Here is a 27,219-nt window from a genome sequence, read left to right on the forward strand (position 1 = left end):
ATTATTTTTGAATGTTGGCACCTGGCGCCGCTCAGACGAAGAGCGTCAAGGCGTCAATAATGCGGCAATCGTGTTGTTGTTACAATATCGTGAGTGGCGAATGGTCTACACCGAGTGCATTTCATCAGCGTCGAGGGCTTGGTTGATCACACTCGCGGTCTCGGTGGTGTGAATAGCGAAGGAGCCGGTGGCGGCGCTCGCTGCTGGCGGGCGGCCGACGTATCGGAGGCGGGAGATGTCGGAAGTGGCGCGCGTTCTGGTGGCGCGCTCGGTGGTGGCGATCCTGGGGGCGACATAGGCCCAGTAACCCATATTTTTTGGCTCCTCCTGGGCCCAGACGAGGTGGGCGTTGGGGTAGCGCTGGAGACGTCGAGCCAAGGCGTCGTGCGGGAACGGGAAGAGCTGCTCGAGACGCACGATAGCGATGTCATCAATTTTCTTCGCCAGTCTTTGGCGAGCGAGCTGGTAGTACATCTTCCCCGTGCACAGTACCACGCGCTTGATCTCGTTCGCGGGCTTGAGTGGGATGCTTTCGTGGCGAGTGACGTCGTCTCCGGCGTCGCCGTCAGCGATGACTCTTCGGAAGGATGACTTTGGAGCGAAATCCATGAGCTTACTCGCACAGTACTTGTGATGGAGCAGCGTCTTCGGGGTCAGAATAACCAGAGGCTTCGTATGTGGCGAGCTCATGTGACGTCTGAGCACGTGGAAATACTGCGCTGGCGTCGACGGCTGGACGAGGACGAAGTTTGCGCGCGTCATGAATGACGCTCGCGCGCGCCGGCGCATGTATCGAATCCAATCCCTTCGGTGAATCTTTCCGCTCGAGCCAAAGTATGCCTTGATGTCTTCCCACATACCGCTGGTATCGCTTCCATCGCTCGACTCGAGCGCCCTGGCGAATGTTTCGGTTTTTGCTGTATCTTCAACCTCATCAGGTTGTAGGATCATTTTGATTTTTTCTACGTACACGAAACCGTCCGCATCTGGTCCGAGCGCCTCAAACGTACGCTCAGCGAACGCGATGTCCGCTGCAGCATTACCGGGAAGAGCGTCGGGATCGTCATTAGCCGCGGCAAGCCAGCGCTCGGGCCTCGCAGAGGAGTGATCGGGACCCTGGCCCTCGTAGCCGTGCGGCAAAAGTAGCACCAAGTTGCTGCGCTGGCCCCAGCGCTCTTCCCCGGAGCAAATAAATTGATCTATGATGACCTGCGCGTTATTCGCAAAGTCACCGAACTGCGCTTCCCAAATAGTGAGGGCCTCTTTACCCGCCTCGATTGAGAAGCCGTACTCAAATCCGAGCACAGCGTGCTCACTCAAGGGCGAGTTCGCGGCAATAAATCTATTCTGCGATCCAACGCCCATATTGTCGAGTGGAATGTGCTCGAACGATGTCCGACTGCAATACACAGCCGCGTGACGATGATTAAATGTTCCACGGACGACGTCTTGGCCACTGATTCGAACGTGCGCGTGCGATCCGAGCGGGGCTTCCTCGTCAGGGTTCATCCACCACGCGACGTGCTTACCCCAGTACTTATCATCCGGATGCATCAGTATGGATGCGAACGCTAGCGCTTCGGCGGTCGCCCAATCAATCCGTCCTGTGCCCACTTGCGCCTCGGGCTCCATCGCTTTTCTGCGCGCCTCGAACATGGCACTCACGTACGGGTGTAACTCGAAATTCTTGTCCGCGGGTGGCGAAGTAATCGAGTAACAAATTTCCTTCAAGGCATCGAGCGGCATACCCGTTCCGCACGATGTGATTAGAGCTTCTCGACCGGCGATGCCTGTCGTCACTGAATGTGTAGATGCGAGCCACGATTCCGTGGTCGGAATGAAATGTTGATGCGTGGCACTATCAGTGGCCAAATCCCTTGTGATGTCCTCTTTGAGCTCGCGCAACTCGTCATTCGAGAGCATGCCCTCGGCAACACACACATTAGCGTACGTCGCCGCCACTCGAGGAGTAGAATCTATCCTTTTCGACATCAGCGGTAGCGTTATGGAAGGATCGTCCAGCTCGTTGTGACCGAAGCGTCGGTAGCACACATAGTTTACCACGACATCCGACTGAAATTCGGCGCGGTAGTCAGCCGCGAGTCTCATTGCCCGAATGACCGCATCTGGATCATCGCCGTTTACGTGAATTATAGGTGCCCCATACGCTTTCGCGACATCGCTCGGGTGTGGACTAGAGCGCGCCCGTCGAGGAACGGTGGTGAAACCGATTTGATTGTTCACGATGACATGTACCGTCCCGCCGGTGCTGTAATCAGGCAAATCTTGCAGCGTCATCACCTCTGCCGTTTGTCCGAGTCCGCAGAAGGAAGCATCACCGTGTAAGAGGAGTGGAAGCACATGTGCTCGCGCTCCTGCACCCTGCGCCTCGGGATCGCGTCTAAATTGTTTCGCGCGAACAACGCCGCTGACGACTGCGTTCACCATCTCCAGATGACTTGGATTCGGCACCAGCGTCATCGTAACCGGACGTTTCTCCCCTTCCTCGATCTCCACATCGACGCGTGCTCGCGCACCTAGGTGGTATCGCACGTCTCCGACCAAGAATGATGATCTATCGTCCACTATCTCCGCACTGATGGCCCCTAATGGCTTGCCGAAGACATTGTGTAAGACGTTGAGACGACCTCGATGCGGCATGCCGAGGACGATGGATTCCACTCTGCGCTCCGCCGCGCGCTCGACAAACGCCTGTAAACCTGGAATTAAACTTTCAGCGCCCTCTAATCCGAACCTCTTTGCGCTCGGGAATCTCTCGGCGAGAAAATTCTCCAACATGTCCGCTCGTAACAGCCTCGCCAACGTCTTGCGCCGCGTCTTCTCGCTCGGTCTCTCCGGTCCGCTTTCGAACTGCATTCGTAACCACCGCTTGCGATCCTGACTTGTCAAATGATTGCACTCGACGCTCATCGTTCCGCAGTAGACGTCGCGTAAGCGCTCGAATAATTCGTTCGCCCGCCATCGCGTCTTCTCCGCCCTTCCGCTCGGATCGAGCGTCGCCGCGTCCTCGCCCAAGTAATGCGCCACGTTCGCATCGCTCTCCCGTAAACCCAAATATTTCCCCAACGACACCCTTTCGCCGTCTTTATACAACAGATTCGGGTACCCCGTGATCAGGGCGTGGATGTCTCGCGCGTCCGCCGGCGTCGTCGCCTCCATCGTCTCGAACCCCTTCGTGATTGGTCCAAGCGACCGCCCGAGCGGATCCAACGACGCGGTCAGGTGCCCACGGGCGCGGACCGCTCGCGCGAGTTCAATGAGCCGTAAAGCGTCGTGCGACGCCGCCTCGGATGACCGCGCACGTCGCGCGCGTCCGATTCCATGACGAATCCAAGCGCGGTGATTCCCAATGTGGAGCACCGTGTCGCCCGTCTCTCGCGCGTTCGTCGCCCTCGTGGACGCCGCGAGCGCGCTCGAGCGCCGTAGACGATCACCAACGCTCGATATCCGTCTCGACGCCATCGCGCACGCGCTCTGAGACGCCACGGAGTGACGTTTTCGAGCGCTCGTCGGCTAACCGTCACTCCCGCGCGCATGTCATCCCAGGACGTCGCGCTCGATCTCGACGACGCGAGGTGTGCGATCGCTCGGCTCGCCGACGACGTGTCGAACGGGCACGTCCAGGTGTGCGCGCACGCCAAGCGCAGGGGACGGGCGTTCGTGCGGTCGGCGAGAGATTGCGCGCGCGCGCAACGAATGTACGCGGACGCCGCCGTCGCGGACGCCGAGAGCGCGCTGCGGTGCGTCGAGGCGGTGGTGACGAAGGGGGCGAACGATTCGGAATTCGACGGCGTCGAGCGGGCGCTCGAGCGGTGCGAGCGCGCCGCGCGCGCGCTCGAGGCGACGGTGGCGTCGCGATGATGCCTCGTGTCCGATACAATGTATTATAGTACTACTAGATCTATGTAAAATTTACATGCATTCATCGACTGTAAACTATTAAAGTATGCAATGGGCACACTTCGCGACCACGCACGAGGTCGACCGACGGTCGCCCCGTGCCGTCTCTTCGCGACGCTCTCGAACGCACACGATGTCCAAGCGAGGTGCGTGCGCGCGACGAACGGTAACCCGTCGTCACGATCGACGCGTCGACGTTCTCGTGCGCGCGTCGCGCTCGACGCGAGGGCGTGAAGCGAAAGAGATCGCGAACCCACTAGGGCTTCGCGATGCGCGCGAACACGACGACTGACGCGTTGTTTGATTCGTTTTCGCGTCCTACAGGTGGCGGTAACGCCTCCGGTACCAAGTACAAGATGTCCTACGGTCTTCCGGTCGGTGCCGTGGTGAACTGCGCGGATAACACGGGGGCGAAGAACCTCTACATGATCGCCGTCAAGCGTAAGTATTGGAGCGAAACCCTGTTTGATTGATTCGCGTTCGGTGCTCGACGCGACGCGATTCAATGCTTGAGACTTTGACTGACGCCCGATGACGAATTGTTTCACGCGTATCACAGGCTGGGGATCTCGCCAGAACAGGTTGCCGGCGGCTAACCCCGGAAGCATGGTCATGGCCACGGTGAAGAAGGGCAAGCCCGAGCTCAGGAAGAAGGTCTTCCCGGCCATCATCGTTCGACAACGAAAGCCGATCCGCAGAAAGGAAGGGTTGATCATTTACTTTGAGGACAATGCGGGGGTTATCACGAACCCGAAGGGCGAGTTGAAGGGGAGCGCCATCGCGGGGCCGGTCGCGAAGGAGTGCGCCGACTTGTGGCCGCGTGTCGCGAGCGCCGCGAGCTCCATCGTCTAATGTGTTAGAGACATTAGAACGTTCACGCGGCGAGCGCGAATATGCGAAAATGTCTCACGTAGCGAGACACCGTAGACCGCGCGCGTGTGTGAATAAAAATTAGCCAAGTCAAGGTCATGCTTGCTCTGCACGCGTTTCACTCTGCCCGAACCGCGCGAGCAAGCCGACCGCAGGTGCCGTCGTGTCGCCCTCGAGTCCGCGCTGCGTCCCCGCGACTCGAGTGGGGACGCCCTCGCGAGCCTCTCGCGTCGTGGACTCGATGCGAGTGACGCACTCACGCGCTCAAATTCGTCCTCGTCAGCTCAACTTTCACTATCAAAGCTCACACGCTCGAGCTCGTCGTTCGAGCACTCGTTTCACGCGCTCAAGCGGCGAGCGCGTCGATGCGAATGTCCTCAATGCGAGCGCAAAGTTTGCGTACGCGTGGGTGACGCTCGGGTACGTCGCTCCGAGCGCGCTCGCGTCGGGAAGACTCGGCGAAACGAGCGACGTGGAGTACCTCGCGATCGTGGCGCTGACGTGCGAAACGATCAAGGCGTACGCGACGTATCGAGTCGTGAATGATTCGAACGACGATGTGCTGCGCGACGCGGTCGAGGGGTGGGCGAGTGGACGGGCGGTGTTGGACGGCGTCGCTTTCGGAGCTGTCGCGTGCGTCTGCGCGAGAGTCGTGGACGGTGCGAGCGCGATGCTTTTCGGCGCGAGCGATGGGATTGATAAAATCGATACGGCAGCACTCGCGACGAGTGCGGATGGGGGCGCGTTGGCGACTTCGGCGGCCGCGATCGCAGCGTGCGTCGTCGCCCCGGCGCTCGAGGAGTTTTTCTTTCGAGGATTTCTCTACGACGATCTTATCACTCGTTCTGGCTCGAACGCACTCGCCGTGACGATATCATCAATGGTGTTTGCCGTCGCGCACTTCTCGCCGCGAGATGTCCCCTCGCTCGCGACGTGCGGCGTTGTCTTTGCGTTCGCCAAATCGACCCCGAGCGGTTTACCCGCGGCCGTCGTCGCACACGCCGTTTTCAACGCCAGCGTCCTCGTCGAGCGCGCGCTCGCGAGCTGACGCAAACGATTTATTCATCCATACTGTACACCGCCGCTCTGTTGTATTCATAACGACTAGAACCTATTCCCTATCTCTAACGTACTCTACGCTCTGCGCTCGCCGCGCTCGCGTTTTCAATCCTTCAACCGCTCGAGCTCCGCCAAGCGCTCCATGATCGCCCGCTTACTCGTATCTTGCACTTCTCCCCCCAGAATGAACTCATCCACCAACAGATACACTTTCTGAAAGTTAAACACCAAGTCCAACTCGCACACGTTTGCGAAGAAGTGATCGAGCATCTCCACGAATAGGTGAATCGACTCCAGGTGCGTCAGCTCGTTATCGTTCAGGTCGACGCACAACGAGAAGAATAGTCCGGCGTATCTCCGATAGACAATCTTCGAGTTCCCACGGAACTCGCAGATGTTGGTGTGCTTGGGGTCTCTGTTGACGACCAATCGATGGACGTCGCTCTCGACTCGGCGTTTCTCGTCGTCGTCGAGCGGGACGTAGTACTTCGCCAGTCTGGTTTTGCCCTGACGGTTCTGTAATAAGATGAACCGGATCATGGGGTCCGGGTCGGTGCGTGAGGGGTGGACGTGTGAGGAATGACTGAGATTTTGGGAATCTTGGGACGCTCGGGCGGAGACCTCGCGCGCGGATGACTGTGACTGTTGCTGTTGCGCCTTTTTGGTTACCTATTACACGGTACTGGCCTTCTAATCTGCTGTGCTGTGCTGTGCTTGGAGACAAATTAATATACGTGCTGATAGATTAGGATTCGGCGAGCTCATCTGGGACGATGACGACCTTTAAGACTGCCTCGCCCATGATTCTGTGGACTCCGATTACGGCGTCGCCAGCTTTGACCAAGCCGAGGACGTCTCGGCAGTATATGATGGCATTGCGCATGACCTCTTGCGGGTGGCCGCTCTCGCCACGCCATGCTGGGTGTTCTAGCAGAGGAACGAGTCCGCGGGTTATGAGCGACCGACGAGATACTTCCAGGGCGCGACCCGGAAACCCAGCGTCGTCCATGCACACGTTAATGATGCGCATAGCGGGACGGTACTTTGCGATCATCTGAGCCGTGTGACCGGTGCGTGAGAGGGTAATGATGAGCGAGGCGTTGACCTTTTGCGCCGTACGCACCGCCGAGGATGCCATGGCCTCCGTCACCCCGAGCGGGACCATTTGTTGCTCGAGGATTTGGAAGTAGTCGGCGACATCGTTGACGTACGCCTCGGCTTCGCGGCAGATGGACGCCATGCACTTCACCGCATCCAGAGGGTACGAGCCCGCTGCGGTTTCGCCCGAAAGCATCACGGCGTCGGTGCCATCGAGAATGGCGTTCGCGACGTCCGTCGCCTCAGCGCGAGTCGGTCGCGGAGCGCCAGTCATGGACTCCAACATTTGCGTAGCCGTCACGACGGGTTTGCCCGCCAGATTACATCGCTTAATCATGCGCTTTTGAGCCAAGAAAATCTGTTCCATGCGGATCTCCATGCCCAAATCACCGCGAGCGACCATGACACCGTCGGAGGCTTCCACGATGTCTTCAAAGTTGTCCAGACCCTCCATGTTTTCAACCTTGGAGATGATGGACACCTTGCTCGCAAAGTCGCCCAAGACGCTGCGAATGTACTCCACGTCGCTGCCCTTGCGAACGAAGGAGGCGGCGATGAAATCGACTTGGTTCTTCACGCCCCACTCGATCAAGTCATGGCGATCCTTCTCGGTGATCGTCGGCAAGTTCACGACGACGCCCGGTAAGTTCATGTTCTTGCGCTCGCCGAGCTTGGCGCTGTTTTCGAGCTTACATCGCACCTCGCCCTTGGCGACGTCGCACTCGAGCACGGTGAACGTCACCGAGCCGTCGGCGCACAAAATCTTCGATCCAGGCTTGACATCCTTCGCCAAATCCGGGTACGATACCGCGATCTTCTCCGCGCTACCCTTGAAGTCGTAATCCGTGGTCAACGTGATCTCGTTGCCGACTTCCAACATGATGGGGCCGCCGCCGTCGAGCATACCGGTGCGAATCTCCGGTCCCTTCGTGTCGAGTAAAATCGCACAATCCACTCCAGTATTCGCGCACGCAAGTCTGAGATTATCCAAAGTCTCCTGGTGGTACTCGTGCGAGCCGTGAGAGAAGTTGAATCGCGCGATGGACATTCCGGCTCGCAACATCTTCTCCAAAATCTCCACCGTCCTCGAAACCGGTCCGAGCGTGCAGATGATCTTCGACTTGAACCCAATCCTGTGACTATCCCGCTCGCGAAACATCCCCTCCGCGCTCTCACTCAGCGCCCGCACGTGCCCATTCTCCAGAATGTGTTGCGCCGTCCCGTGCCCTCGCGAGCCTAATAACGCGCTCAGCGCCGTGTTCGAGCTCAACCCGCTCATGCCCACCGTCTTCGCCGTCTTCGCCGGTCGCTCCTCCATCGGGATCGGGTCCGCGGATTCATTCCGACGACTCAACAACGACATCGCGCCTCAACGTTCGCTTCGATCGCTCGTTCGTTCGCGCGTCGTCGACGGCGATGAAAAAGATGCGCGCGATCGCGATCCCCGCCGCCGCGTCCACGGCCTCTTTTGCACCTCCACGCGCGCGAACGACCGCCCGAACGCGCGCTCGCTCTCTCGCGCTCGCGCTCGCGCTCTCGCCCGCGCGCCCGCGCGCTCGTTCGCGCGTTCGGGCGCGGCGTCGACGCGTCGACGTGCGACGGCGGCGTAACCGACGCTCTCGGGTGTGGTCGTCGCGGGATATTCCTCGGTGCGGGACAGCCTGGTGTCGTACTCTGTGTGATGTCGTCCCATGTGCGTGCGTTCACGCGACGCGTGGGCGGGGCGCGTTCGTATTCTGTGTGATGTCGTCCCATGTGCGTGCCTTTACGCGACGCGTGGGCGGGACGCGTTCGTATTCTGTGTGATGTCGTCCCATGTGGGCTCTTGTACGCGACGACAGCGTCCGACCGTCACGCGTGTCGTTCGTCGTACACGGCGTTCACGCGTGCTCGAATACGGACATCCGACCATCGCGTGTGTCATGTGTCGTACATGGCGTTCACGCGTGCTCGAATACGGACATCCGACCATCGCGTGTGTCATGTGTCGTACATGGCGTTCACGCGTGCTCGAATACGGACATCCGACCATCGCGTGTGTCATGTGTCGTACATGGCGTTCACGCGTGCTCGAATACGGACATCCGACCATCGCGTGTGTCATGTGTCGTACATCGCGTTCACGCGTGCTCGAATACGGACATCCGACCGTCACGATCGCGCGCCGTCGCCCGTGGACGTCGTCGACGTCGACGACGGCCGCGGGCGACGCCCGGGAGACGGTCGCGCGCGCGCGCGTCGTCGACGTTCGCCCATGCGCGCCCGCGCGCCCGCGCGCGTCGTCGAGCGCGGACGCGCGCGTGCGAACGCGGGGTCGGTCGTGAGGCGCGGTGACGGACGCGCGCGGGCGCTGGTGCGTCGACGCGCGATGGTGGACGCGACGCCGACGCCCGTGATGGTGTGCGGCGTCGGTGGGAAGATGGGACGCGCCACGGCGTCGGCGGTCGTGCGCAGGGATGGGTTCGAGCTGATTCCGACGGCGTTGGGGAAAGGGCGCGCGGGGGTCGTCGACGTCGACGGCGTCGCGGTGACGGTGATCGATGTGGACGCGGAAGACGGGGAAGCGGTGTTGAAGAAGGCGATGGAGACGTATCCTGGGTTGATTGTCGTCGATTACACGCTTCCGGAGAGCGTGAACGCGAATGGGGAGCTGTACGTAAAGTGCGGCGTACCGTTCGTCATGGGCACGACGGGCGGCGATCGGGACGCGCTTTTGAGAGAGGTCAAGGCGAGTGGGAACTACGCCGTGATCGCGCCGCAGATGGGGAAGCAGGTGGTGGCGTTTCAGGCGGCGATGAAACTCATGGCGGAGCAGTTTCCCGGGGCGTTCGCGGGGTACACGCTCACCGTGACGGAGTCGCACCAGAGCAGTAAAAAGGACACGAGCGGCACGGCGAAGGCCATCGTGGCCTCGTTCAACGATCTCGGGTGCGATTTTGACGTGAGTCAGATCGAGCTCGTGCGGGACGTGGAGAACCAAACCGGTCGCATGGGGGTTCCGGAGGAACACTTGCTCGGACACGCGTTTCACACGTACCGCCTCACGAGCGCCGACGGCACGGTTTCTTTTGAGTTTCAACACAACGTGTGCGGGCGAAGCATCTACGCGGAAGGCACCGTCGACGCGGTCGGGTTCCTCAAGCGCAAGGTTGACGCCAAGGACTCGAAGACGCTGTACGACATGATCGACGTCTTGAAGGAGGGCGCGATGAACTGATTCGCTAGCACCCTTTTTTAAAGTCAAGTTACATACACACACGCGCTACGGTTCACACACACGCGCACGAAGGAATTAAACTTCGAAGCGACCGAGACGCACGAGTCCACGATCGGCGTCGACGACGAGCGAACCTTCGTTACGTAGGACGGACAAACCCGCGAAGACGATGTGATAGTCGCGTCCGACGCCTTCCCAAGGAACGTCAATCGGCTTCACGATGAATAGACAATCGCGCGTGCACGTCTTCAAGGAGCTCCCGCAAAACTTTGCCTGACCGTGCACGTCCGTAAACTTCATGTCCACCGATCGACACCCGAGCTGAAAATCGGACGCATCGAACAAACTCCTGTCGACGAGCATCCCAGTCGTGCCCGAATCGAACGCGACGTAAATCGGCTTGGACGTTTGAAACCGCTCACCGTTAATCCAAAGTTCGTCGCACAGCGACGCGTAGTGATACACCGGCGCCCCTTTCACGCGCAAATCCACCGTTCGCAGCACCCCAGCCCGCGTCGGATCGACCAGAGAGTCCCTGCTCAGCGTCAACGACTGGTTATCGAAATCCAACGCGAAGGACGAGATATCCGTCTGCTGCAAAAAACTCGGCCGTATCCCCCGTTCACGATTGACGTACTTCACGAGTCCAAAGAACGGCGCCGCGTTCGTCCCTCTCACCCCGTCCGCCACGCCGAAGACGAGCTCATCGAAATTAAACTCTCCCACGCCCGCCCGCGTCGCCGCGTACCAACTCGTCGCGTCGTCAATCTGTAATCCGTACGTCTCCCTCGTCGACTCAAACGCGACGAACGACACATCCCTCGCGTCCACGCACCCCCACCCCGACGCCGCACACCGACGAAACGTCGTCAAAAACGGCGATCCACTATCGACGACGCCCGCGAGTTCGTTGCGTCCCGCTCGCCATCGCGCGCGCAACGTCCCACCCTCCGCCTCGAGCCCGATCGTCGTCCGCCGTCGCTCGCGGTCCGACGCGAGCTCGAGCGCGCGCGCGTACTGCTCGCCGAGCGTCGCGTCCGTCGTGGGCGTCCACGGCGTCGCGAGCGATGGATTCATGTGCGTCAGCCGTCGACACGCGTCGAGGTGGAATCCCGCGCGCAGGGCGTCCCGTCGCGTCGTCGCGCGTCCACCGCGCGCGCGGTCGTCCGCGTCATCGCTCGCGCGCGCGGTCGTCCGCGCGCGACGCTCTCGGGCGCACGAGGGACGCGCGCGCGTCGACATCATCATCGCGTCGCGCGATGACGCTCGCGCGCGTCGACGACGACGCCGCGCGCGCGCGCGTGGACCCCGGACGGGGGCCCAGGGACGCGCTTCACGGCTTCGCGCGCGCGGTGGGACGCGTGGGCGCGGGGGCGGCGATGGGGGCGCGCGCGTTGGTCGTCGCGCCGGCGCGCGGAGCGCGCGCGGGCGGCGTCGGAGGGTTCGCGCGAGGCCTAGGCGCGGGCGTCGCGAGCGCGGTGGCGCTGCCGGTGGCGGGCGTCGTGCTGGGGTCGATGGAACTCGCGCTTGGGGTGGCGAACACGCCGGGCGCGGTCAAGGCGCGCGCGCGCGGGGAGCGATGGGACGGCAAAGCCGAGGCGTGGACGCGAGACGATTTAGCGCTCGAGGGCGCGCGATTGGGAGAGACGACGGATGATGCGATTTTTGATCGAGCGCGTTTTTCAGCGTGCTGTTCGGAAGCGATCACATGGATGGTTTCGTCGGTCGCTTGCAGTTGGCCACGCTCGCGATGGCGGGTACGGATCTCACCGAGGAGGAGTCGGATTTGCTTCAGAGTCGACGAGAGATTCGGTTGGCGATCAAGCTCGCGGCGTTGTTAGACGTGTACGTCGATCTTCGAGCGAAAACACCGAGCGAGAAGGAGTCGATTCACGCGGAGGAGTTCTTGGACGCCCTGAAACCGATGGCACAAAAGCTCGCGGAGACGTCCTTCGGTACCGTCATGCTGGCGAAAATTGGTTCGTGCTACAGAATGGAAGCCAAGAAGTATCTCACGGATCCGCTCGCGGGGACGGGGACGTGGCTCGACCTCGGCGTTCGCACAACTACGGTCAAATTGAAGCAACGAGCCTCGTCGTTCAGAAACACATTCGACGCCTTAAAGGCGGGCGTGAGCGTCATGGCGACGATTCAAACCTCCGAGCAAGCCGTGGCAAAAGCGACGACTGAGGAGGAGATCGAGGCGCTTCGCACGAAGCAACAGCTCGACGTCTTGCCACACGTCATTGCAGCGCTCTGGTCAACGACAAGCGTGGACATCGAGCGCACGCTGAGACACGTCGGGCGAAAGGTGCTCCACGACGCGAGCGTTCCAAAGGCGCGCCGCGCCGAGCGCGCCAAAGCTCTAGCCCATCTTGGAAAGATGTTCAAGATCGTCGCGAGTGCGACCGCAAAAACGACGTCGAAAGACGGCGCCAAAAATGCGGTGCACGCCGTGGAGGAAGCACTTCGCGCCGCGCTCGATCCCGAATACGCCTGACCGCATGATTGATATCTGTTACTTGTACAAAACATTATGCGCGCAACATCTATTCTAAATAATCCTACACTCTGACGGATTCGTGCACGGGTTTAATACCGCGCGTGGGTTCGCATCCGGCTAACGTTTCTGCCACCACCTCCGCGGCGAGCTTCCCCGACAGCACGGCACCCTCCATCGAACCTAAAAACTTTTGACTCGTAAAGTCACCAGCCAACGTAAAATTTTTTATGGGCGTTTGCTGGGACGGACGGAACTTGTTCCTCCCCGGAATCGCGGCGTACACGGATCGCGGCGTTTTGACCACGGCGGATTTTCGAAGCTTCGCGCCACCGTTGCTGCCGAGCTCGTCCGGGAACAGCTTTTCGAGTTCCTTCAGCGTCGCGGCAACGATCTCCTCATCGCTTGCGCCGATCCAATTGATATCAGACCCCGCCCTTTTGTCGCACGGAGCAAACACGAGCTCGAGCATCGAGCGCTCGGAATCTGTGTACTCTTTGCAACACTCCGACATATCAGCGTACACGCTGAGCAATGGAGAACGACTGAAGACTAAACCGTCGTACGGACGAAGCTTACGATCGAACCAGAGGTGAACGTTGATGACCGGGATTCCCTCCAGTTCATCGAGCTGCTTGAAGAAAGGCATCGGTTTCCACGCGTCGGGTAATTTCAACTTGAGCGCATCGACGGGCATAGCGGACACGTAGTGATCGGCGGTGAGAATCTCGCCGTTTCGCAACTTTACGCCCTCGACATTTCCCTCGACATCCGTCAGAATTTCTTGCATCGGAGTGTCCACCATCACCTCACCGCCACCGACGCGTTCGATGTGCTCCTTCATCGGCGCGCATAGTCGATCGGGTTGATTCCCGTCCAGAAAGGCTGTCTTTGAACCGTGTGTCTCGTTGATAAATCGATTCATCGCGGTGAGAATAACAGTCATCGAAAGCTTGTCAACGTCGATGAAATCCAGAGCCTTACCCATGGCGATGAACAATTCGTCGCTCACGCGCTTGGGCATGAAATTCTTCTTCATCCACTCCTCCACGCTGAGCTCATCCTGGGCGTCGATGTACCCTTGACCACCCGCGAGCATGGGCACCAACGGCGCCCCCGTGCGTAACTTTTCCGTCCATGTCAACATCTTATCGTTTGACAAAATAGCGTACGCCATGTTAAACGGCGCCGGCACGTTCTCCGGAAACTTAAACTTGGTAAACTCCCCTGGGTAATCCTTCATCGCGAACGTCATCGAGTGTTCTTTCCACTGCAATCGATCCTCGATTCCGAGCTCGGCGAACAGGTTCATCATGTTTGGATACGCGCCGAAGAAAATGTGCAAGCCCGTTTCTATCCAGTCGCCCTCCGCGTCTCGCCACGCGCTCACCTTACCCCCCAACATCTTATTCCGCTCGACCACGATCGGTCGCGCGCCCGCGTCTGATAGATATTTTCCACACGACAGTCCCGCGAGGCCGCCACCGATGATTAACACGCTCTTGCGCTCCGCCAACGCGATGGATTTCAGCTTTTGGCTCAGCGCCTTGGACTCTTGATAGTTTCCATTCGACGGGACGTCGAGGTCGGGTTTGGGGTAATCGCGCGCGCGCGTGATCGACGCGTGACGGTGCACGCGCGCACGACGGGCGTCGACGATGGGGGCGGTGATGAGGGCGGAACGCATGGCGGGGTGTGACGTCGGGCGATGGGAATGAAGTTGTTACACGGGGGATTGCGACGCGCGCACATTGGCGGCGGCGAGCTTGGATTTGATTCGGTCGACGTATCTTCGCACGTCACCGGTACCTCGCTGCGCGAGGTCGTCCAGGATGGGGTCTATATTTCTCGCGGCGAGACGCTCGCGGCACGCTCGATGCCTGCAGAGGTTGCCGAGCGAGTAGAAGCACACTTTGATGAGCTCTGGGTCGAACGCCGCGGGCTCTTTACCTTCGCTCGGAGCAGTAATGAGGTTGATGATCGCGTCTAAAGCACCGGAGTTCACCATGAGACCGCAGAGTACGTTGGAATTGCGAGCCAAGTTGCCGAGTGCGGCGCACGCATTCGAGCGCGTCTTTGCCTCTTCGTTGGCGTCAAGCAGGTACATGAGCGGATCCACGGCGGCGGTGAGCGGACCGTAGAGTGCATCAGAGTGGAACGCCGCGTTACCGATCGCAAAGGTAGCCCACTTACGCGTGGAACGATCTCGGTCACCGCAGCGTTCGATGAGCTTCTCAACAGTCTTGACCTCGAGGAACTCCTCATAGAAGTAGTCATCGTGTCGACACACGCTACCGATCGCGTTGCACGCCCGAGCGCGGACGCTCGCGTCGGGATGATCAAGTAAACGCGTGATGGTCTTGATGATGTTTGCTTCGTCGATCACCCTGCTGTTCTCCTTGTCAATACGAGAAAGTTGCATGATGATGATGAGCCAGTCGACGACAACTTGCGCGCTCGAGTGCTGGAGCACCTTACCGCAAAGCGTCGGATCGAGACCACCACTAGCGATGAAAATCGCGGCGATCTGGCTCGATTGAATACCTGAGCTCATAACGAGAGAGCTGAGGAGGGCGATCGGCGCAGACCACTGATCTGAAGGTGAAGTTGTGACGCTCTCAATGAGTGTCTTCACGACGTTGCGCTCAAAGAGCATAGCTCTGAACTGACGATTCGCACGCTCCGTCGGCTGTTCTTCCATGTCGGGCGTCCGCAAGGGCATCAGCGCTAGTCGCATCAACTCACATGCTGGCACGAGCGTGACGTCGTTCAAGGTGCCGCCCTCGGCTTGTTCTGCCACCGATCTGAAAGCTGTGAGCGCTGAGCACAGCGGCTCAGCCATGCCGACATCAAGCATCGTGACCACTGGATGCTGCGTGCGAGAGGTGAGCAACGGCCCCACTGCGTTCATCACCGCGGCCGTTAACCGAGCATTTTGAGATGTGACCCGTTTTTTCGACGTCTCGTCAACCAAGATGGCGGCTAATATGCGCACGCCGTCGGCATTATTGGCTTCGGTACGGATGTCTTCGTTCGCCTCTGCGACAGTTTTGAGTAGCTTGGCCGAGTGAACCTTCATCGTCGCGCTCCTGATGAGCTTTTGCGTGCCGTCATTCTTCTTTGATAGCGTCACGGCCACGTATTTCGTCAACGTTCCGATCTCTGTCGCCGCGTACAGAGCTCTGCACGTCTCGCTCGCTGTCGCTTGTGTCGTGGACTTCGCCAAAGTCTGGCACAGCGCATCCGTGAGGCCTCCACCCCTAGAACTCGCCGGACCCAGCGCCGCACGCGTCGCTGTGAGCTCAACACTCTGGCCACGACTCATCGCGGCTTCCACGGCGTCCGCTATCGCCGTGCACGTCGTCGAAAGCACGGCTTCACCGAGGTCTCGGTGCTGGTACCCGAGAAGTTTCCCGAGGAACATCAAGTATCCCAACAGCCCGAGCCCGCACCACGGCGACGATCCCGTCGGCTCGGCCATAGCCGCGACGACTCTGATGGCGAGTGCTAATAATTCAGGCTGCGGTGGGTCGCTCGCGTTCGCTGCCATGGAACACGCGTTGATGACCGCCGCGGGTAACTCCTTGCCGATGACGGACAAACCGACGCCTGAGCGTATCAATTTTTCCCTGGGAACGGATAAAATCAGAAGAGTCGATCGTAGAGCAGACATGACATCCGCGGTCTTCGCGAGCTTTGGCTCCGACTTTTTCCCTAGCGTGCGATTGGAGATCACGCTTGGAAAAAATTTGCTTCGTAACGAGGACTGCGGTTGCAGCGTCTCCATGATCTTCGTCAACGCATCCTTGTCGAATCTTAAACCGCACGCAGCATCTGCTGATTTACGCGCCGTAATCTCAATCTCCCGCAAAACGTCATTCACATCCTCCATGCTCGAGAATAACGACGACGAGCCGCCGCTAGATCGCCCATCGTGCGCCGAACCCGCTTCCCGTCCGCGATTCGTCGGCGCCCGATTTGTCGGCTCCTCCGGGACTCTGTCGTCTCTCGCGTCCTCGGTCGCTGTGCCATCGACTCGTCTGACGAACGGATGATCTAGCACATTTGGCCAGTTCAACCGATCACGAGGTCGCTTTATCAACAGCCCTTGCAAAAACGATCTGAACGTGTTCGACATCGTCTCCGGATACTTGACGTCCTCCCTGGCGATTCGCTGCAAGAGTGTGTACATTGACTTGGTGTAAAACGGCGGTTCCCCGGCAAAGAGCTCATACAAAATGATACCGATGGACCATAAATCAACCGTGTGGTCGTACGGCTGTTCCTGCACGAGCTCCGGGGCCATGTACAGCGGTGTACCCTTCACGGAGGTCATCACGAGCGACGACTCGCTCATCGAACGCGCGAAACCAAAGTCGCAAAGCTTCACCTTTCCGTCCCCCCCAATCAAAATATTCTGCGGTTTCAGATCGCGATGAATGACGCGATTACTGTGCAAGTAATGCAGCGCCGAGATCAACTGCTCGGCGATCCGTCTAACCTCACTCTCCGGCAACGTCGCGTCGTTTGCCAAGACGTCGCTCAATACGCCTTGCGCGAACTCCATCACGACCACGAAATCCCGCTCCGTCTCGAACGCATCCAACATCTTAATCACGTTCGGGTGATCCAGCGTTCGCATGATATCGATCTCTTGTCGCAACGACGCCAACTCCCGCTCGCTCTTGTTGCTTTTCGGGATAAATTTCATCGCGCACGCGCGTCCCGTGTATCGTCGACGCGCCTGGAACACCCGCCCGAACGACCCCTCACCGCACGGTCGCGTGATCACGTAATCATCCAACGACGTCTCGCCGTGCACATGGACCCTCGACGGACCCGGGGCGCGTTCCCGTGCGCGTTCACCGACGTCCGCGCGCATGCGAGCGTGCGTGCGCGTCCGGGGGAATCAACTCCGAGATCTGTTTTCGACCCTTTACGTTCGGTTCACGTCCGTGTACGGGCGTCGCTCGATCCGAGCGATGGACGCAGGGGACGGCGTCGTCGAGGCGCTTCGATCGAGCGATCGCGGGGCGAGCGCGCGACGCGCGGGGGGGAATGCGGTGCGCGATCGTGATGGAGCGACAGCTGGTTTTGGAATGTTTAAAGTCGTCAAAGCGGGCGCGTTACTGATGTTCGACGCGTCGCGCGTGGTTTTTCGTCGTTTTGCAGCGTTACAGAAAGTTTCTAAGATTTTGTTGAGAACTCTAGCGCTTGCCACCCTTGCCGCGACCGCCGGCTTTGCCACGACCGCCAGCTTTGCCGCGACCGCCGCCGCGGCCGCCGCCGCTCTTTTTCATCGCGCGCTTCTGCGCGCGCAAATCGTTGAGCTGACGCTTATCCACGGACGGACCACCGGCGTTACCGCGGTGGAATTTACGAGCGACGACAACTTTTTTCGGTGTGCCCTTCCCGCTCTTAGCCTTACCGATGGATCTGCGAGCCTTGGCGAAGACGCGCTCGATTTCCTTTGCCTTGCTCACGTCGGGCAAGTCTTCTTGATCGACGATGGCGGCGGCGCGAACGCGCGCCTGGGAGATCTTTGCCTCAGCGCGCTTCTTTTTGCGCCACTTCGCTTCGGCCACCTTTTTGATCGGACGCGTGTTCACGGCGGCGAGCTGCGCCTTAGCTTCGGCCATGTCTGCTGCGGTCCACTGCGGAATCGGCTTCATGAAGCGCCGCTCGTCCTCGGCGAACCAATCGGGGACGTCATCATCATCAAAGGCGTATCTGTTGTACGCATCATCGATGAGCTCCTCGCGGTCCTTCTTGCGGACCATCTTCTTCCCGAGAGCCAAGATCCGGGCGCGAGTGTCGTCAGAAAGCTCGTCGACTTCGGAATCGTAACCGTACTTGCTCCCGTCAGAGTCGCTCCCCGAATCGGGCGCATCTTCGGGGACAACCTCCAGATCGTCCGCGCCAGATTTCCCTTTAAGAGGACGCTCATCGTCGGAGACGTCGTCGTACGTATCGTCTCGCTTGACAGATCCCTTGGCGACCTTGCTCTTTTTCGTCTTGGCTTCCTCCTTAGCCTTGGTCGCCTTTGCCTTGGCGCGAAGATCGTCAAAGTTTTCCTCTTCGGCGTCTTCAACCGCCGCCTTGGTCTTCGCCGCCTTCTTCTTTTTGTTCGTTATGGGTTTTGCTTTCGGTGGCTCCTCTTCGTCGTCGTCGCTATCTAAATCAGCCGCCGTCGACGCGGTGGTCTTCTTTTCGCCACTCGAAAACAAATCGTTGGCGAACCACATTTCAGCCGCCTTGGCCGCATTTTTCTTCGGTTTAGAGCCGAGGTCGACCAGTAAAGGATTCGAATCTTTCGCTTTGGACTTTTTGCCCTTGGGTTTTTCATCGACTTCATCGTCCTCGTCGTCTTCCCATTCGAGCTCGTCGCTGTCGGATTTGAACTCATCGTCAGCAGGGTCGCTAACGCCGTCCTCGTCAGAATCGTCCGAGTCCAACTCCCCCGCGCCGAGCTGAACGCGTTTGTCTCTACCCACGCTAGGTTCGGTGAACTTCTCACCCTTCTTCGATCGACGTGCCTTGTACATCGCCCACATCTCGTCCACCTCCTTGTCTAATCGTCGCTCGTCCTCCTCCGAGTCAGAGCTCGCGTCCGAGTCCATCTCATCCGGTTCCTCGTCGCTGTCTCGCGCAGCATCGATGCCCGGCGTGGGCGCCTTAGAGACGACATCGAGATCTTTCTTCGTCTTGATGCGTGCGAGGGAGAATAGGTCCATTTCCGTCTCCGTGATCGCCTCGGCGGTACTCGCCAAGCCTCGCGCGACGCGGAGCCGTTCCTTTGCCTTGATTTTCGCCTTCCTCTTCTTCTCTCTTCTCCTCTGGGCCTCCATCGAAGCCTTCAGCTCACCCATCTCGTTCAGCAGCTGATCGTTCTCTTCGTCGTCATCGCTATCACCGGCCTCCTCCTCGCCGCCCGAGGATTCATCGGAGGAGTCGCTTTCCTCGTCCTCGCCGCGTCGTCGTAATTTCTTCTCCAATCCAGTCTCTTTCCTAATCTGCGTTCTCCACTTGAGTAAGAGCTTAAAATCAGCCTTACCCAGAACCCCGAGGTCACTCACGAGCGATCGAATCTCATCCGTCGTCGCTGGATGGCTATCGAGATTCATCCAACCCACCTCCTCGGGTGGTTCCAATCCTTTTCGACTCTGCGCGAAAGGTTAATAATGGTTAGTCATCTCGTCTCAGCGCGCGTTGCAGTTAAAGAAAAAGAGCGCCTGACCGCGACGAAGCCTCAGATGGGTAAACGGCATTGTACTAGACAGATTCGTTTCAGCAGGGGCTCTGACCTCCCTTCAAACAAACTGTGAGCAGTGATCCTCACCGGCTGTCGGGTCTCGCGGCACGGGTAGAGAAAAAATTGAGGTCTCAGTCTCGCACGTACCTCGCCGTCCAGAATGAACGTATGATACAATCCGAGCATCTCTCCCGGCTTGTCTTGCACGATGAACTCTTCGGCCGTGCACTCCTTGTAAAGGGTCGAGACGCCATCCTCGTATCCGCTACGATTGCGTTTACGTTTACCATCCTTTGTGACGTCGACGGCTTTCGCCTCGTCCTCGTATTCGGCGAACAAGTGTTTCGCGTCTAAAAGCCTCGGATCGATCTTCGTCGGCGCCAGGTACCCGCTACACACGACGTAAATCTCCGCCGACGTTCCACGAGACGCCACGGGTTTCGTCGATTCCACCTTTTTGAACAATTGTCGACACGCGTACAGCAGGGCGTGATACTCCACCGACCTGAAAACCTTTGTCACGAACCACCCACCCTGCCCCAAAAATTCGGTCGCCAATCGCAAGGAATCCAAAGTCAACGCCGCCTGCGTGTACGATTCCTTCGCAAAGTTCCCACCGACGTTCGGCGCGCCGTCGTGAATCACCACGTCGTATTGCGTCCCCTTTGGCGTCGCCCGCCGCAGCGCCGCTCGACAGCTCTGCGTCGTGATATCCTCCACGAACGTCGTCACCCCTCGTATCGGTCGAATCGGCGCTAAATCCACCCCAACGATCAAGCTATTCATCGGCATGTACTTCTGCGCCACCTGAAGCCATCCACCCGGCGCCGCGCACAGGTCCATGCACGCCCGCGCCTTTGACAAAAAGTCATACTTGCGATTCAACTGCACCAACTTAAACGCCGCTCGGCTTCGGAACCCTTGTTCTTTCGCGAGGTAGTAGTACTTATCTGCGACGCGGTCGACATCGCGCGCGCGCGGTCAGCGCTCGTCGTTCGCGCGTTCGTCGTTCACGCGCGGCGTTTTCGGTCGCGGTCCGCGGCGGCGGCGGCGGCGCGAGAAATCCTTCGCGCGCGCGTCCACGGCGCCCGCGTCGCGCGCGCGGCGCGGACGACGACGCACCTAAGCGATGTTTCCCTTTGGCCTTGCGTCCCATCGCGCGCGAACGAGGTCGAGCGCGGTGGAGTGCGGCGGTGGTGGTCGCGGGGCGGCGACGCGGCGTCCGGGACGCGCGCGCGGCGGCGGAACGGAGAAAGAGATGGGCGATCGATCGAAACGACGTCGATTACATCGAAAACGAGGAAAGCGGTGGGTTTAAACTCGCGATGGTGGTTCGTCCACGTTGTCGGGGGTGCTCGGGGGGCGAATCGGGGCGTTGGAGGCGAACGCGTCGGCGACGCCGAAGTCGCTCGCCTTGGCGCAGACAAAGCGCACGAGCTCGTTCGCCTTGGATTGGAGAATCGTCGCGGACTTGACGTCGGCGAAGGATTCGGGTGGAAATATGGCGGGGAGCTTGACGAGCATGCGCAGGAGGTGCACGGCGCCGTAGGTCTCGCTCGGGGGTAGAGGAGACCGTTGGTGCCACTCGTCCTTGTACAGGAGCGCGCGCTCGAGGGCGTCGTCGAACGCGCGCTCGAGCCCGGCGCACGTCTTTTCGGCGCGCGCGACGCTCGCCGCGCTCAACGGCTTCCCGCGAGAATCCGTCGTCGTCCTCTGTTCCTGTAAAAACGCCCTGAATATCTCCCGCACGGTCGCGCGCGGGCGCTCGTACGGGCGCGGATCCGTCCCGCGCGAGTCCTCGTAATCTCTCAAGAGCGCCCGTCGCACCGACGCCGGGGCGGTGATCCGAATCACCCGTCCATCACCCTCCGCACTCGCGCGCTCCACGGGCGTCATCTCCACCCCCGCCGCGCTCGCCGTCGCCGTCGTCGCCGTCGCCGCTTCCGCCGTCGCCCGTCCCGCCCGCCCGCCGCGCGCCGCGCCCACGCTCGACGTCACTCGACTCGATGTCACCCCCCCTCCCGCTCGCCGCGACGTCGATATCGTTCCACGACCGCCCCCGCGCGTCGCCGTCGCGTCGTCTCGCCCAGCGCGTCGCGTCGTCCGCTTCGTCTCGGCGTCGTCCTCGGCGCCGCCGCGTCGCGTCGAAGACCCCTTCCCACGCCCGCCGTCCGCGGCGTTCGCCCCGAACATCCCACTCACGCGAAGCGCCAACGCCCCGCGCGTCGTCGCCGGCCCGTCCCGTCGCGCGCGCGTCGCGGCCGTCGCCGTCGACGCGCGTGATTTTTTACATTTTGAATTTGAATGCGTCACCCGCATCGGCATCCGTCTCGCGCGCGCCCTCGCGCGATTCCCGACGCCCTCGCGCGCGAAATGGATCCCCGATCGCGTCGTCGACGTCGCGCCTTCGTCCCGGCCGTCGCGCGCGCGGTGCGGGCGCGCAGTGCCGACGAACGTGCGCGACATGTCAACGTCAATGGCACATTGAATAATCGCGAGACGTCGACGCCGCCGTCGCGGCGTCACGCGCCGCCCCGCGCGCGCGCGCGAACGATCGACCGTTCATCGCACGACGCGCGCGCGTCGACGACGGCGTCGATCGTACGACGCGGACGATGGACGCCGAGGACGATGACCACGGGACGACGACGCGACGACGCGATCGATCGACGACGCGCGCGCGCGCGGTGGACGCGCGATGCGCGCTCGATGCGGCGCGTCAACGGGCGCGGGCGCTGCGAGGGGCGGTGGAGGCGGCGATGGGGGCGCGGGACGACGCGCGGGCGAAGACGGATGACGACGGGACGCCTCGGACGCGGTCGGCGAACGCGGAGACGACGCGTCGCGCCGCGCGGGCGCTGGAGACGGTGATCGCGCGCGAGCGACGAGACGTGGTGGCGGTGCGCGCGCGCGTGGAGGCGCGGGAGCGATGGATCGCGGAGGCGACGACGGCGCTTCGGGACGCGCGGCGGGCGGCGTTCGAGGTGGAGGTGCCGATCGCGTTAGCGGAGGCGGAGAGCGATTTGCGGGAGATACAGCTTCGAGTGGGGCGTGAGACGGCGAGGGTGATGCGGGAGTTACGAGCGCTCGTGCCCGTGGTGACGGAGGTCGGGGATCGGCGCGCGTCGTCGAGCCGCCGGGCGGGTCGCCCGGGGAGACGCGTGCGGGCGTGCGGGTGTAAAGTCCCGGACGCGTTCGACGGCGAGGGGTTCGACGCGAACGAGCTCGCGGGTGGTTTAGGGGCGATGTTGCATTTCGCGACGCTCGCGTCGAGGTACCTCGACGCGCCGCGCCTACACAGAGGGTCGCACGCCGGGTCGCGTTCGTACGTGTGGGCGCCCACGAGCGCGTGGGACGACGCGGCGTCGAGCGTGTGGGAAAACAACGGTACCGTGCACGTGCGCGATTTCGCCGGAGCGAACGCCGAGCGATTGGCACTGTTTCTTCCCAGAGCCGTCGTCGATGGCTCGGTCGACACCGCGAGCGAGCGGGTTCAGGAGAGCAGACTTTTGCTGAAGCGCGCGATGCGACTTCTGGCTCGATCCGTGGCCGCGACGTGTGCGCATCAAGCTCGCGAGTGCGGCGTCGTCGCGCCGGCAGATATGGGCCCGTTTGCGCAGCTGTGCGCCCTCACGGCTCACGTGGCGCGAGGCAATCAGGAGGGGTCGACGCTGCCCGCGGCGGCGCGCGCGCAGACGCCGCCGCACGTTTTGCACAACAGCACCAACGACGCCGCGGGTGCGCGACGTGGGTCACCAGAACTCTTGGACCCGACGACTATGATGCAAAGCGTGGTGGATGGTGCGGTTGTGGACGCGCACGCGAGCTCTGCGAAGCGGTCGCCGCTCACAACGTCCATCATTGAAGCCGTGAGAAGTCGTTGGCTCTGCGAGCGCCCGCCGTCGCGAGGACACGGATTCACCGCGATCGAAGAGGATGAATTCGAGAACGTAGACGATTGTTTCTTCGTCGACTTAGATTGCGACGATGGTATTGACGATTGGGAGTCGATGCGCGGCGAACGAATGAACGGCGGTAAGCCAAGGGCGAAGAACGCGAGCGTCGACGCCAAGCCGCCGAGAAGTCTCGTGTTACCGCCACCCCCGAGCTCGGTGGACATCGAACAGTGGGAGCGCGCCATGCTCATCGACAACCAGCGTTAGGTCGCGCGAACGCTTGTACACTACTCGCGCTGTTGTTATATGTGATTTTACAGTTCTTTCATCGCGAAGCCAACCCGGAGACTCAACGTCTCTCCACGACTGCTCGCAAAACCTCCTCCACCCGCGCTCGCGTCTCCTCGAGCGATAGGGAGGTATCGATGACGTAATCTGCTCGCGCCCGCTTCTCCGCATCCGGCATCTGCCTCGCCAAAATCCCCTCAAATTTCTCTGGCGTCATCCCGTCTCGCCCGAGCACGCGCGCGCGTTGCGTCTTCTCGCATCCCGTGCTCACGACACACACCGCGTCCATCGTCGTCTCGTACCCCTTCTCGTATAACAATGGAATATCAAACACGATCGCGACGTCCCCTTCTCTGCTCGCCACGAAATCTTCCCTCGCTCGATCCACGAGCGGGTGCACCGCGCGCTCGAGCGCCGCCATCTTCTCCGCGTCGCCGATAACAATCTCCCCTAAAGCCCGTCTATCGACCCCACCGCTCGCATCGACGACTTGATCGCCAAACATCTCGCGAACGACGGCGACGGCGGCGCCGTTCGGGGCATACAGCTCGTGTACGGTCTGCGCGCGTCGGTCGCGTCCCGGTCAGTCCACCGCGAAGATCTCTCGAAACGCGCGTTGTCGTCGTTTCATCTCTCGCGCGATTCCCTTCGGTCGACGCACGCACCGCATCGGCGTCCATGACCGCGATCCCAAGCTCGCGAAACATCGAAGCGACGGTGGACTTTCCCATGCCGACTGAGCCGGTGAGACCCAACAGTTTGGTCGCCTCGCGCGTGGACTTTGGACCGGACGCGGACGCGTGGACGGACGCTCCGGACATCGCGCGCGATCGGAGTGATATAGGTGCGCGCGTGGACGACGTCGAGGCGTGCGCGAACGAGGTCGAGCGCGCGAGCATGAAACGCGCGAGTCGCGCTTTGGAGACGAGAGCGCGCTGAAATTTTTTTCTTTTTCGCACGACAACGCGACCCTCGATCGAGGGTCTCATCCTACTTCTTGCTGAACCCGAGACCGTTATCTTCGGCGTATCGCTCCATGAAACGCATGAATCTGTTCCAATCCGCCTCGGTCTTCATCACGTACCGCGCCTCGATCCCAGTCGGCTTACCGTTGACAAACTTTGCGTTCACGTCCACCGTGCTCATCTCGCCCTCCTCGTCCGTGAGAAACATCCCCGTGATGTCTCCTTGCCCGTTTTCAAACACGTCCGGGTCACTGAAGATGAAAAACGCCGTGCCGTTCGACCCGTCCTTTGAGCGCGTCAGCCGCACCTCTGGCACCGCGGTTTCGTTCTGACCCTTGACGAACTGAATCGACGTCGTCGTCCCGGCCCGAACGACCACCGAGCGTCGCGCGGACTTTGAGAACCGTTTCGTGCTCGCATTGAACGACCGCGCGAGCGCGAAGCGCTGTTGAAGCGCGCTCACGGACATGATGCGTTGCGTTGATAACAGTGACGTCGACGATGCGATCGCTTTTTGGTTTTCGTCGCCGTGGCGTGGACGAAGGGCGCTTTGGCGTGAACGAGCGCGTCAAGTGGACGTCTCTCGGGCGTGTTCGCGCGTTCGAGCGAACTTGGGCGGGCGCTGAGCGTGCGTCGGCGTGTGCGGTGGAGTTACGCTGAGTCTTCAGGTTTGCTTGCGGCTGCGTTCGTTTCGTCTTTGCAAGGATTGTCGGTCTAAATCTGCGCGATCGCGCTCGCGAACGGTCGACGAGCTTGGACGAGTACAATTCTCTAATTTTCGTCGGCGCGGAAGGTGTCTTGGATCTTGCCGAGACGCTTGGAGAAGCGCTCGAGTTGGCGTCGATCCTTGGCGGACTGGGCGGATTTCAGCTCCTCCTTGGTCATGAAACCGGCGGGTCGACCCGGGCCCGAATTCACAAGTCCGCTCTCGAGTTGACTGAGCTTTTTGGTGAACGTGTTGAGCTCATCGTCGAGGTATCGCCCCACCTTTCGTACGTCGTCGGCGACGGTTTTCTCCGCGAGCACGATGTCCTTCTCAAAGTCCTTTTCGAGCACCTTGGCGTCGTCGGCGAGCGTGTCCAGATCCGTGGGCTTCTGAAGCGTGAGCTCGGGCGCGGGCTTGCACGAGTTATCGGTGATGACGAAATCGCTCCACTTCACGCCCACCTTTTTCGAAGCCGCCTCGAGGTCTGGGATCCACTCCGGATTCAACTCGGGCGACGTCGCGTACACCGTAGCGCCGCCGTATCCGTCCCAAGCGTCGTTCGTGCCGCGATAATAAATGTACACCCACTCCTTATCCTTGTACGCGGGAATGTACCACGTGTCTTGATAGTGCAACATGACGTTTCCTCTATTGTACAAGATCGCCTTGCCCTCGGGATCTTGGTAGAAGCGCTGCACGTCGCTTCGCTCGTAGAACTGACCGTTCGGTCGATTCACGCGCCAATTTATCTTAATGTACATCTTCCCGTCCTCACCCTTGTCGAAAAAATGCTCTTGGCAGTCGAAGATGTCGAAATCTTTGTTCAAACCGGCGACAATGTACCAGCGCTTCTCCTTCACCATGGTATCAATCGTAAAATCATCCGCGAGCGCGTCAAACGGCGGCACCGGATACTTGCCATCATCCTTACGCTGCGCCACGCACGACTTTTCCGTCACCGCGCACGTATTAAACGTCCCCACCGCGTTCGACGCGTATAAATCCCCGCACCGAATCTGGCAATCGCTCTCATCCTCCCTCCCGAAGCACCCCTGCAAGCACACCAAATCCTCCAAACACTTTTCATCCGTCACGCACGTCGCGAGCTCTCGTCCGCAGTTTTGCAACAAACACGCCCCCGTGGTTTGCATCTCCCGCTCCTTCGCCGGCGAGAGCGCGCCCGCGCGCGCGACGTCCCCCCCCATCGTCACCGTCACCGCCACCGCCGCGAGCGTGGAGACGACGCCGCGCACGACGTCGTCCAATCCTCCCACCTGCGCGCGCGAGCCATCGCAGTCGCTCGGCCGTCGCCCGATCGCTCGCGCGCCGACGCGTCGTCCATCATTCGTCTGACGACACCGCACGCGCGCCCGCGACGCCACGACGCCGTCGCCGAGCGCGCGCGCGCGCGCGGACATCCCTCCCGCCGCGTCGCGCGCGCGCGCGC

At 60.7% G+C, this 27,219-nt stretch overlaps 16 protein-coding genes across 16 annotated transcripts; 5 read left to right on the forward strand and 11 right to left on the reverse strand.

Annotated features, from left to right (window-relative positions):
* Positions 1 to 105: 105 nt before the first annotated feature.
* OT_ostta16g00520 (2-oxoglutarate dehydrogenase, E1 component) lies at positions 106 to 3,483 on the reverse strand (the record flags this gene model as incomplete). The annotated part of the gene is made up of 1 exon (XM_022985183.1): positions 106 to 3,483. One exon carries the CDS (start codon positions 3,481 to 3,483, stop codon positions 106 to 108), a length of 3,378 nt encoding a protein of 1,125 aa, XP_022840293.1.
* Positions 3,484 to 4,054: 571 nt separating this feature from the next.
* Positions 4,055 to 4,773, forward strand: OT_ostta16g00530 (Ribosomal protein L14b/L23e; the record flags this gene model as incomplete). Its single annotated transcript, XM_022985187.1, has 3 exons — positions 4,055 to 4,067; positions 4,246 to 4,362; positions 4,481 to 4,773. 3 exons carry the CDS (start codon positions 4,055 to 4,057, stop codon positions 4,771 to 4,773), a joined length of 423 nt encoding a protein of 140 aa, XP_022840294.1.
* A 259-nt stretch (positions 4,774 to 5,032) lies between these two features.
* OT_ostta16g00540 (CAAX amino terminal protease) lies at positions 5,033 to 5,839 on the forward strand (the record flags this gene model as incomplete). Its single annotated transcript, XM_003083454.1, has 1 exon — positions 5,033 to 5,839. The coding sequence occupies one exon, from the start codon at positions 5,033 to 5,035 to the stop codon at positions 5,837 to 5,839; it is 807 nt and encodes a 268-aa protein (XP_003083502.1).
* A 116-nt stretch (positions 5,840 to 5,955) lies between these two features.
* On the reverse strand, positions 5,956 to 6,390 carry OT_ostta16g00545 (Adaptor protein complex, sigma subunit; the record flags this gene model as incomplete). Its single annotated transcript, XM_003083455.2, has 1 exon — positions 5,956 to 6,390. The coding sequence occupies one exon, from the start codon at positions 6,388 to 6,390 to the stop codon at positions 5,956 to 5,958; it is 435 nt and encodes a 144-aa protein (XP_003083503.2).
* A 205-nt stretch (positions 6,391 to 6,595) lies between these two features.
* Positions 6,596 to 8,311, reverse strand: OT_ostta16g00550 (Pyruvate kinase, barrel; the record flags this gene model as incomplete). The annotated part of the gene is made up of 1 exon (XM_022985196.1): positions 6,596 to 8,311. One exon carries the CDS (start codon positions 8,309 to 8,311, stop codon positions 6,596 to 6,598), a length of 1,716 nt encoding a protein of 571 aa, XP_022840295.1.
* Positions 8,312 to 9,316: 1,005 nt separating this feature from the next.
* Positions 9,317 to 10,165, forward strand: OT_ostta16g00560 (Dihydrodipicolinate reductase, N-terminal; the record flags this gene model as incomplete). The annotated part of the gene is made up of 1 exon (XM_003083458.1): positions 9,317 to 10,165. One exon carries the CDS (start codon positions 9,317 to 9,319, stop codon positions 10,163 to 10,165), a length of 849 nt encoding a protein of 282 aa, XP_003083506.1.
* Positions 10,166 to 10,240: 75 nt separating this feature from the next.
* On the reverse strand, positions 10,241 to 11,407 carry OT_ostta16g00570 (unnamed product; the record flags this gene model as incomplete). The annotated part of the gene is made up of 1 exon (XM_003083459.2): positions 10,241 to 11,407. The coding sequence occupies one exon, from the start codon at positions 11,405 to 11,407 to the stop codon at positions 10,241 to 10,243; it is 1,167 nt and encodes a 388-aa protein (XP_003083507.2).
* A 466-nt stretch (positions 11,408 to 11,873) lies between these two features.
* Positions 11,874 to 12,665, forward strand: OT_ostta16g00580 (DNAJ-containing protein, X-domain; the record flags this gene model as incomplete). Its single annotated transcript, XM_003083460.2, has 1 exon — positions 11,874 to 12,665. One exon carries the CDS (start codon positions 11,874 to 11,876, stop codon positions 12,663 to 12,665), a length of 792 nt encoding a protein of 263 aa, XP_003083508.2.
* A 64-nt stretch (positions 12,666 to 12,729) lies between these two features.
* Positions 12,730 to 14,352, reverse strand: OT_ostta16g00590 (Flavin amine oxidase; the record flags this gene model as incomplete). The annotated part of the gene is made up of 1 exon (XM_022985212.1): positions 12,730 to 14,352. One exon carries the CDS (start codon positions 14,350 to 14,352, stop codon positions 12,730 to 12,732), a length of 1,623 nt encoding a protein of 540 aa, XP_022840296.1.
* Positions 14,353 to 14,388: 36 nt separating this feature from the next.
* OT_ostta16g00600 (Serine/threonine-protein kinase, active site) lies at positions 14,389 to 17,547 on the reverse strand (the record flags this gene model as incomplete). Its single annotated transcript, XM_003083461.2, has 1 exon — positions 14,389 to 17,547. The coding sequence occupies one exon, from the start codon at positions 17,545 to 17,547 to the stop codon at positions 14,389 to 14,391; it is 3,159 nt and encodes a 1,052-aa protein (XP_003083509.2).
* A 325-nt stretch (positions 17,548 to 17,872) lies between these two features.
* OT_ostta16g00610 (Ribosomal RNA methyltransferase,Spb1,C-terminal) lies at positions 17,873 to 21,073 on the reverse strand (the record flags this gene model as incomplete). The annotated part of the gene is made up of 3 exons (XM_022985218.1): positions 17,873 to 19,828; positions 20,065 to 20,867; positions 21,040 to 21,073. 3 exons carry the CDS (start codon positions 21,071 to 21,073, stop codon positions 17,873 to 17,875), a joined length of 2,793 nt encoding a protein of 930 aa, XP_022840297.1.
* A 158-nt stretch (positions 21,074 to 21,231) lies between these two features.
* OT_ostta16g00620 (MRG domain) lies at positions 21,232 to 22,383 on the reverse strand (the record flags this gene model as incomplete). Its single annotated transcript, XM_003083463.2, has 1 exon — positions 21,232 to 22,383. One exon carries the CDS (start codon positions 22,381 to 22,383, stop codon positions 21,232 to 21,234), a length of 1,152 nt encoding a protein of 383 aa, XP_003083511.2.
* Positions 22,384 to 22,532: 149 nt separating this feature from the next.
* Positions 22,533 to 24,080, forward strand: OT_ostta16g00630 (UV radiation resistance protein/autophagy-related protein 14; the record flags this gene model as incomplete). The annotated part of the gene is made up of 1 exon (XM_022985228.1): positions 22,533 to 24,080. One exon carries the CDS (start codon positions 22,533 to 22,535, stop codon positions 24,078 to 24,080), a length of 1,548 nt encoding a protein of 515 aa, XP_022840298.1.
* An 82-nt stretch (positions 24,081 to 24,162) lies between these two features.
* OT_ostta16g00640 (P-loop containing nucleoside triphosphate hydrolase) lies at positions 24,163 to 24,922 on the reverse strand (the record flags this gene model as incomplete). Its single annotated transcript, XM_022985233.1, has 2 exons — positions 24,163 to 24,660; positions 24,767 to 24,922. The coding sequence occupies 2 exons, from the start codon at positions 24,920 to 24,922 to the stop codon at positions 24,163 to 24,165; spliced, it is 654 nt and encodes a 217-aa protein (XP_022840299.1).
* Positions 24,923 to 25,091: 169 nt separating this feature from the next.
* OT_ostta16g00650 (Photosystem II Psb28, class 1) lies at positions 25,092 to 25,535 on the reverse strand (the record flags this gene model as incomplete). The annotated part of the gene is made up of 1 exon (XM_003083466.1): positions 25,092 to 25,535. One exon carries the CDS (start codon positions 25,533 to 25,535, stop codon positions 25,092 to 25,094), a length of 444 nt encoding a protein of 147 aa, XP_003083514.1.
* Positions 25,536 to 25,837: 302 nt separating this feature from the next.
* On the reverse strand, positions 25,838 to 27,190 carry OT_ostta16g00660 (Violaxanthin de-epoxidase; the record flags this gene model as incomplete). Its single annotated transcript, XM_003083467.2, has 1 exon — positions 25,838 to 27,190. One exon carries the CDS (start codon positions 27,188 to 27,190, stop codon positions 25,838 to 25,840), a length of 1,353 nt encoding a protein of 450 aa, XP_003083515.2.
* Between the last annotated feature and the right edge of the window lie 29 nt (positions 27,191 to 27,219).

The sequence above is a fragment of the Ostreococcus tauri genome (genome assembly GCF_000214015.3).
Source record: "Ostreococcus tauri WGS project CAID00000000 data, contig chromosome 16, whole genome shotgun sequence".
In the NCBI taxonomy this organism is placed as follows: domain Eukaryota; kingdom Viridiplantae; phylum Chlorophyta; class Mamiellophyceae; order Mamiellales; family Bathycoccaceae; genus Ostreococcus; species Ostreococcus tauri.